General features: G+C 45.4%; 2 protein-coding genes across 3 annotated transcripts; both read right to left on the bottom strand.

Annotated features, from left to right (window-relative positions):
* Positions 1–1,982: 1,982 nt before the first annotated feature.
* Positions 1,983–3,572, bottom strand: LOC103703828 (24-methylenesterol C-methyltransferase 2). Of its 2 annotated transcripts, none has more exons than XM_008786838.6 (2): positions 3,450–3,572; positions 1,983–3,307 (listed from the first exon to the last, which is right to left on the bottom strand). In XM_008786838.6, exon 2 carries the CDS (start codon positions 3,265–3,267, stop codon positions 2,146–2,148), a length of 1,122 nt encoding a protein of 373 aa, XP_008785060.4. In that variant the 5' UTR covers positions 3,268–3,307; positions 3,450–3,572; the 3' UTR covers positions 1,983–2,145. The 2 variants fall into 2 exon arrangements, with proteins under 2 accessions (XP_008785060.4, XP_038982769.2); XM_039126841.3 differs by lacking the exon at positions 3,450–3,572 and adding an exon at positions 3,418–3,433.
* Positions 3,573–8,097: 4,525 nt separating this feature from the next.
* On the bottom strand, positions 8,098–9,321 carry CDSP32 (chloroplastic drought-induced stress protein of 32 kD). The gene has a single exon (XM_008786836.6). It carries the CDS (start codon positions 9,224–9,226, stop codon positions 8,333–8,335), a length of 894 nt encoding a protein of 297 aa, XP_008785058.1. The 5' UTR covers positions 9,227–9,321; the 3' UTR covers positions 8,098–8,332.

Below are 9,321 nucleotides of genomic sequence, written 5' to 3'. Positions count from 1 at the left end.
GAGCTCGGGGCACCCTACAGGACCGACCAAGAGCCGAAGAGGCTTCGTCGACCGCAGATAACATAATGACGTTTCGGGCCCGAACTCGGGGCGCCCTACAGGACCGACCAAGAGCCGAAAAGGCCCCGTCGACCGCAGGCAATGACACTCCGGCCCGAGCTCGGGGCACCCTACCGAGCATACCTCATAGCCGAGGAGACTAGGCTGATCTCAGAGTCCGCCAAGCCGACGTCACCAAACATGTTGCGGCCCCCAAGAAGGCCTAACCTTAGTGCTCACCAAGCTAACTTCGCCAAGTATATGCTGCGGCCTCCAAGCGAGTCTGACCTCGCCCACGGCCGCATCCACGCGCGCGCGTACACCCGCACACGTGGTCATACATTACAATCTCATCGCACCATGCTTTGCTTGCTGGCCACTCTACGGCCTGTCGACCAGAAGCCATGCCTTACTGCCAAGGGCCATATCTTGCCACCTCTGTCAGCGCCATATCGTTCACAAGAACGGCCCACACCGTGTGCCTCAAGCAAGCCTGGCTGCACGCAACCTGGCCATGACCATCTCCTCCTATGATGAGGATGGGCCATACCTCCGCCACCTGGGCATCTTTGCTAAGACTATAAATAGCCCACCCACATCAGGTAACGCTTGGGGATTTTTTGGACCAACAAAGATTCACTCTAATTTAAGCGTCGGAGGGCCTTCACTGGAATCCACTGGTGAGACTTTGTGTAGGTACGCCAGTGTACGGAAGGTGGTGTCCATTCTCCAGTCCGGACGGCGGCTCCTCCGACTCCTCCGGCGTGGTCACCCTCAAACTAGATTTTAACCACAACATATAGTTTCTTGCATGGTGAATTATAAAAGATCTACATTATGGGTTTCCTCAAGTATTCTTTCTATTCATATCGTTAGTATTATGTTTTGTGATTTTGAGGGTTGTAATTATTCTCAATTAATTTATATTATCCAATTAACCAAACAAAAAAATATATATTTTGTAATTTTTTTATGAAGGTTTCAAATTTTCACGGTTACAAATCTCAATCTTCAAAAGAGTTGTAGGTGCTTGGATTATGAAAACAGTGATGCTTTTTCTCCTTCTCCGCTCCTGTGGTCGGATAGGATCGGGAGACGGTGGATATGGGGCCAAAGAGATCGGAGAGGAGATGCGAAAACCGATTGAAGACTGCGATGCCGCTGAGAACGTGAGCTCCGGACGCCAGTGGAAAAGAAATACGCCGCTAGCTCCTACAACACGAACCCATACATAGTGGGCTAAGTCAGCTAGCTAGCCGCTAGCTATCTTTGAGAGGCCTAGCTTTATGTCTCTCTCTACCCGCAACCATAAATGCTCGATCTACTTCATGAAGTGAAATGCGCATTTAATGTAATGTTTCGTGGCTACTTAATCTACCTCATAAGTCAAATGAGCATTTAATGTAACATTACATGTGGAAAAGCAGCACACAGTCCCTAACAAATTTTTGGCCAATTTATTTATTATTTATAATAATACTTTAATATTTTATATATGAGTCACTTGAATCGGATCTGAATTCAGTAAATTCGGATCCAATTCAAAAATAGAATGGATCCAATTTTAGGATCCGATCCGGCTCCATGGTCCTCCAATTCGAATCCAGATCGGATCTAACTGTGGCATGGCGGTTTGGATTAAGAATCAACCCGACCAATTTGAGCCTTAGGCAAAACAGGAACCACGATGAGTAATAATATCTTTCCGCTTGCTTTTGTTTTATAAAACCTGACAGTGACCCCACGAGGGCGTTGTCCCCGTCCCGATAAAAGACGACAACCCCAAAGCCACAAGATGCGGTCTGCCTCTTGTTGGCTTTCGTCGCCGTGCACCACCGATTCAAATCCAACGCAATCTCGACCGTCCGATTAGGATCATAACAAACAGAACAGTCCGATCTCAGCACCAAAATAAATTTAAAACATCAAATAAAAAAAAAAGAGAAGAAAAAACTCCAATTCCTTCACCATTAATGGTTCTAGTTCTCCTAAGATCACAAGATAGGTAGATAGATAAATCTCAGAAAGCAAAGCAAAAACGAAATAAATAAAGAAAAAAAGGAAAGAAAGAAAAGAAATAACACAGAAAGGATGAAAGCAGTGGGATTAGGAAGTAGATTCTTGAGGGTTCCCGTCCTCCGCGTTGGGGGTGAGGGGAGGCTTGCGGCAGAGGATCATGTGCATAGGGGTGAAGATACCGGTCTCGCCGCCGCGGGTGAGGTGGCGGGCGGTTTCGTAGAGCATCTCGTGGACCTCGACGACGCCCTTGGGCGCGATCCGGAGGAAGGCGAGGGCCGAGACGAGGAGGTGGTTCCGCCAGTAGGCGATCCGCCCCATTTTGAGGCGCGTCCACCACGGCCCCGCCGGGGGCCGGGCGAGGTCCCTTTGGTCGAGCACCTCGAAGCCGACCTTCCGCGCGATGGCGGCGATCTCGTCGTGGGCGCGGAGACCCGGGAGGGCGTCCCCCCGCTCGATCCCGTGGATGGCGTCGACGTGGTCGGGGTCGTCGGCGCGGTAGAGCGCGGTGGTGACCCACTCGTAGGAGACGTAGAGGGATCCCGGCTTGAGGACGCGGTGGATCTCGGCGTATACGTCCTCGAGGCGCGGGGCGTGGCAGGTGGCCTCGATGGAGTAGGCGCCGTCGAAGGAGGCGTCCGGGAAGGGCATCTGGAGGAAGTTGCCGCAGACGACCTCGCAGAGGGCGTCGAGGCCGGACTTCTTGTTGTGGGCGCGGGCGCGGCCGACCTGGTACTCGTTGATGGTGATGCCGACGACGTCGGCGCCGGAGCGGGCGGCGATGGCGCGCATGGGCCCGCCGACGCCGCAGCCGACGTCGAGGACGCGCTGGCCAGGGCGGGCGCCGATGAGGTCGGCGACGCGCTCCTCGTGGATGCGGGTGGCGTCGCGGTGGGAGCGGCCGGGGATGGAGGGGGAGAAGTGGAAGCTCTGGCCCCAGCCCCACTCGTAGATGTCGGTCACCAGGTTGTAGAAGGTGTCGACGAAGGCCGGGACATTCTCCGACGACGCCACGGCGGTCTCCTTGGGGCGCCTGAAGAAGGACCAGTACTGCTTGTACTTGTCCTGGACCTTGTCCCGCGTAATCGATCCCATCTTCAGATCCACCGCCCGCTTCCCCTTCACCTCCGCCGACCCCATCACCCACACGAACCAGTAGATCAGCCCCGCCGCCGCCACCGCGGCCGTCCACACCACCGCCACCGTCTCCATCGCCGCCGCCTCTTCCTTTCTCCTTACCCTCCCCACGGATCTTGAGAGAGAAGAAACCACGGAAACGTTAGCGCAACCGAAGGGAAGGGAAGGGAAGGGAAGGGAAATGAACGAACGGGATTCGTTGAGATTTAAGAAGAACATTCCCACGGTAAGATGGTCCGGCGAGACTGTAGAATCACCTGGCCGAAACAAGCAGCTCCTCCCCTCCTGGCTCCTGCCCCTGGTTCAAGCCAGGCGCTTGTGGCTCCGAGCGAGCGAGCGAAGTTGGCCCGGCGGAGCACGGCACGGAGATTGGGCTTATTCTTTCCTGCTATGTACATATTATTATCCGTTATATTCTCTTTCCTTTTACCCCGAGATTCTCAACCTAGAATGCATTTACTTGTATACCACGAATATGACGTGGCGGCCATCCAAGGGCGGATCCAAGTAAAAGAACCAATAACATGACGCCACCTCAGACGAGTGATTCCCAGTGTCTCTATGGCTTCGGTGGGTTATTATTATTGTCATTAATAGCATTGTTATTATTATTTAATTTTTTGAACTCGGTGGGTTGGGAAAGGGCGTTGGTGTGCCGCCGTGCTTTCGGTAAAAGTTTTTACTTTTTCCTTATTTTTCTTCTTTAAATCTCGTGTCACCTGACACCATCACGCGTCAGGTCGGTGCCCCCGCTTTTTACCCCCTCCGCCTTTTTTTTGTTTATGTTAAGATGTGGCTCCTCTACATGCACACGCCGTGGAACAACCGTCGAGATTGGAGATGGCTTCTAGAAGCCCTTCCGACGGTGATGATCGCATCTAGATTGCATCCATTGAACGGCGCCCAAGATCCCATCATGATGCAAGGGTATCTTCTCCCGTGTCCTTGGCTGGCAAAAGGACAGGCACTAAAGGACGGAGAAAGAAGGCAAAGCCCACATCCATCCATGGCGGTAATTGCCAGCGAACATCACGGTATCTTGCCGCCATCCATGGCAGATATCTCGCATGCTCATCCTGAATGCACAATCTGGCCGGCCTGAGTAATGGCTTCAGATATTTGCACGATGGGAAGAGGAGAAGGCCTTATTTGGGGGGCTATTAGTAGTAGGACTTTTTGAAATAGAGCGGTTAGAAATAGAGCTGTTTGAAGTATAATGTTTATAAAAAGCTGTTTGCTGTTTGGTAACTACATTTCTAAAGTGCTGTGGTACTTTAACATGTGTTTGGTAAACAAACTGAGAAAGTACTTTTGTGCGACAAAATGACCATAAAGGACATTACCAGTATTATATAACAGATTATAATAAAATATAATATGTATTAATATATAAATATATAATATAGTATAATATTAATGTAATGTAATATAATATTATTATAATAAGGTAATATAACATTATGTATTATAGAATAATAATTTAATATAATATTAAATTATTAAATAACATATCAATGTATTATGATATAATGTAATATAATATTATATTTATAGTATAATACAATAATAAATATATAAAATATTATAATTATTAGTGTAAATTAATTTTTTATCCTTCTAATAACCATTTATCTCTCTAACAAATAGAGAGAAAGGAAGAAGAAGATTGAGAGGGAAAGAGAAAAAGAAAGAGGCGGGATAAGGGTTTTGGGGGGAAAAGTGTGATTTTAAATAAGGGTATTTTGGTTCAAAAAACAGCTTCCCAACAAGTTGAAAACAGCATGTTTGGAAAGCTCCAAATTGGAGCTTCTTCCTAAAAGCTGTTTTATGCTTTTGCGGAAGCTAAAAACAGCTTTTCGAAAATTTTACCAAACACCATTTTTTATCTAAAAGTACTTTTGGAGGGCCAGAAAGTGCTTTTTGGCCCTCCAAAAGCTCTCCCAAACAGGGCTGAAATAGCCTTTCAAGTTAAGCATATATATAGAGAAGCCAGCCGAACGATAAATTAGGAGGAGTGCTTAGAGCATTGCATGATTTATTGTTTTTTAATTTTATTTGATGTATTCGTACTCGAAATTTAGCCAAAAAAAAATTAAACCATCTGGCCATACATACTGACCCTACACCAAGTGCACCATCTGACTGTACATCATGCCATTTGACTTTATCTTTGCTCTATAAATCTCATTTTTCTTGCCATGCTGCCTTTCGATTAGAGCACAAATTTTTGTTGTGATGTCTACGAAAAGCGAAACAATCAGGGAGTGGAAACCCTTGGTGTGTCATCACTTTTCGAATCTGATCTATGATCTATTAGCATGATGTGATATATGTGTCTCATTGTGGACATGATGCAAATCATGTGCTATCAACTTGGAAAAATCAGGAAGTGACCACTAAAAGGTTTTAGGACAATTCTGGTGTTTTACGAGATATATAAATAGCTTGAATAATGTTAAATGCTATACAATATGACAAACAAATATCATTTTGTCAGATAATTTTTTTCTTAAAAAAAAGAAGCAAAGTTTCAATGATTTATGTGCCATTATTATCTTAAAAGGTACCAATTATCTGCTCCTATAATTATTAGAAAATAATAGACATAACACACTAACAAAATCGGAATGAATTATTAGGTTATAATTGCTCATAGTGATTTCATTTTGGTATCAATTGCAGATATAAAAACTACTATAAGAATATGAGGCAGCATTGTGGCTTTCAAGTGGCTTCACTGCTTGTCTAATGCACTGTTTTTCTGATAAAGATTTTGTCTCCATTTGCATCGGTTTTGCTGTTGAACCGTGCCAGCATGCTGGATGGATTAATTTAATTGAAATTCATCTAATTTATCATGAACTTGGGAGATAAGATTAGGGTGGGTCCTTCCTTTTATAATGAGCTAGTCTAATGCCAATTTATGTGTTTAAAAGTTGGAGGGATTTTATTGGTATTTGCGGGGTGAGGTGAGATGGGAATGTCCATGGAGCTTGGACAATTAGTCTCTTGGGATAGAGGGGGGCACATTGAGAACACATGACGGGTGACAAGCATGTTAAGCACTGGATGCTGCACATCTCCAGAGGTCCGCTATTAGAAAATAGACGATCATCAAATAATGTGCACTGTATATCATATGGCATGTGCTTATGGACTATTTTGTTTGATGACTGTCTATCTATTAAAGGCAGCCATCCACAACTGCATGATACTTTGTGGTGTTGTGCGTGCACTGTGGAGGATTCGTGCTCTTAAAAAAAAGGTCTGGAATCATAAGGACAAGCATATACTGTCATGCATAACAACATGTTCTAAATTGTTGAAGACTATTATTTATTCTTGAATAAAAAAGAGTGCTTGATGGATCCCTAGTGGAGGCCGATTAGGACTGCCATGTTTTGGGCATATTTTAAGTTAATGGTAAGAGTATATTTCAGACCTGAAAATGTTCATTTATTCAATCGGCTTCTATCACATTAGATTCAATATTTGAATTGATCTAGGTGTAGTTTTAGTTTATCTTTTCGGTATTTGATTTTGTTGGTAGGTACAAATTAGAAAAGAGGAGTGAAAGCTAAAATATATAAGAATAAAATAAGGTTCCAGAGCAAGGAAAGAAGGGAAGAAACAAGAGCCTAGCTCAAAGCTGAAACCTATTCAAGATGAGTAATTTGTTCTAGCTTTCCACTCATGCGATGGGATTGCTGGCTAATAAATTTTTTTGATAAATCATTAAATAAGTTTTTGAAGAAAGAATATGTCCATCCAAGTATCCATCTTGTTTAATGAAAATCGACACAACCGGTTAGTCCATCCTACTATCTGCTATCCCAATCTGTACCTTCCTAATTTTACATCTTCTTCCATAAAAGTAGATTTTTTTTAATAAATTAAATAAATTAAACTATTCGAGTATAAATACATCCATCGAAATCTAAAAATAAAATATTCAAAAATTGAGTAAGAAGATCTCTTGTGTTGTCCCAAAAGCTTGGAACCTCTTAATATTGTACCTAAATTGATCTGGGCAATTGGCATGATAATCATGATTCGAAGGGCTCCGCTGAGATAAATGAGCATCGTGTAGGTCGAGCCCGTCCAATCACAATCATCATCGGCCATGATTGGAGAATCGGCCCTCTCCAATTCAGATACGAACCTGAGAGGATCATGACTCCCGTCTCGATCATTACCGATTGATCAAGGCATCCGATGAACCCTTCATCAAAATTCGTTGGGAATTAGAGAATTTCAATTGCTCTAGTTGTTCTTTAATGAAATGTTGCAGTCAATTAACAAATTTACTGGAAAAAGAATCAGCAATCTGTGTTCACATGCGCAGGTAAGGTTGTTGTTCCTCACATGAATCTTCTCAATTGACATTGGATCCAGAGCAGGGGAGAATGACTTCATTTCATGGAACAGGGAGCTTTTTTTTTTTTTTGAGTAGTAAAATTCTCTGTTCCATGAATTTGGAATGGAGAAAGCAGGGAGAGGAGAGACAGAGTCACATGGATGGAGTTGATCCATCTTTCATAACCTGGCATTTGTTAGCAGCCCCAGCTCTGGAGAAAACTAGTTGGTCTTCCTAATAAACCAAGCCAAAATTTCCTACTTTTTGTGCAAAATACTTCCTAGTTGGCAATGAGATTAATGAATTGTTTGGAATCAATTGCTTACTCTCCCCTGGAAGGCTAAAAAAGTTGCACAATTAGATAAGCCATTATCCCTTAGGATGCTTTCCCCAACTCAAAGCTTGAGATCAATTTCTACTAAACAATTCTTCTTGAAGCAGAGTATATGAGAAAAGATTTTTTTTTTTTTTTGGAATCTCCTGATCCCTCCTGTAGATTAATACATCACAGAATCCTAAGTATATTTACTGTACTATTCCAAAGATGATTAATATTAATGTACATATTGTTATAACAAACAGCACAAGATACAGAGAATACACATATATCTTTCATATATTCTCTCTGTTCCCATATTTTTCCATGTCCCATGATAATTTTTTGCCATGATCTTTGTAAAATACAAATTCAATAGTGGCGCATGCTGCTTCTTTTTTTTTTTATCAATAAATCAGGGAAGAAGAATACCATGTCTTTCAAGCATGAATTCCCCAAAAAATTCCTCAAGTAATCCTTACCCCTTGGTATCTAAGGATCTCCCCTATGAGCTCCCCCTTCCCTGACCCAACGTACCTCCCACATATCTTTCCATCACTTATAAACAAGAAGGTTGGGACCTCCACCACGTCCATGTCTTTCAAAAACTCCATGCAACTGTCGTTCTCGTCGCCGTTCATCCTCGCGAACACGACGGCGTCTGCCATCGACCTCGACAACTTGATCACCGTCGGGTAGACCTTCACGCACGGCCCGCAGTGCTTCAGCCCGACGTCGAGCACCACCAGCTTCCCCTCCTTCCCCCGGTTTTCGTCGATCAGCGCCTCGACGTCTTCCCGGCAGTGGAGCTGCACCACCCCGGAGTGGTTGTCGCCGTAGTAGAGCACGTCCCCGACCAGCTGGTCGGGGCCGATGCCCTCCTCCTCGTGGACCTTCTCCATGCCCTTGTAGAAGGTGAAATGGGGGACCTTGTCGACGCCCTCGCGCCGGCAGAGCTCGCGGGTCTCGTCGGACTCGTCGCCCATGACGAGGAGGAAGTTGACGTCGCTGCACGTGCGGCTGAGCTCCACGATGCAAGGGTAGATGCGGCGGCTGTTGGGGCTGTGGCTGGCGGCGTACTCGACGACCACCAGCTTGTTCTTGGCCGACCGGAGGGCGGCGTCGAACTCGTCGATGGTGTGGACTTGATGAACTCGCTCGTCTCTCCCGACGGGGGGTTTCTGGGTGCCGCTTGTCGCGGCGGTGGCGCGAGGGAAGAGAGGGAGCTGCCGGGGGGATGGTGGAGATCTTTTCTTGGTGGAGAGGAAGAGGAAGGTGGAGGAAGAGAGGTATGGGTCTGATTTGGAGAAGGAGGGGAGGGAGGATGGGATTTTGGATAAGAAGGTGGCTATGGAAGCCATGGGAGAGAAGGGTGAGGTTTGGTGTGGTTTTTGGAGGATGAGGCCACAGGAAGAGGAGGAGGGGAGGGTGGGTTGAAGATAATAATTGGGTTTGG

Source organism: Phoenix dactylifera, chromosome 6 (assembly GCF_051530095.1).
Source record: "Phoenix dactylifera cultivar Ajwa chromosome 6, Ajwa_hap1_PhDact_Kaust_v1.1, whole genome shotgun sequence".
NCBI lineage: Eukaryota > Viridiplantae > Streptophyta > Magnoliopsida > Arecales > Arecaceae > Phoenix > Phoenix dactylifera.
The sequence above is the reverse complement of the archived record's forward strand: the minus strand, read 5'-3'. Positions and strand labels throughout refer to the sequence as shown.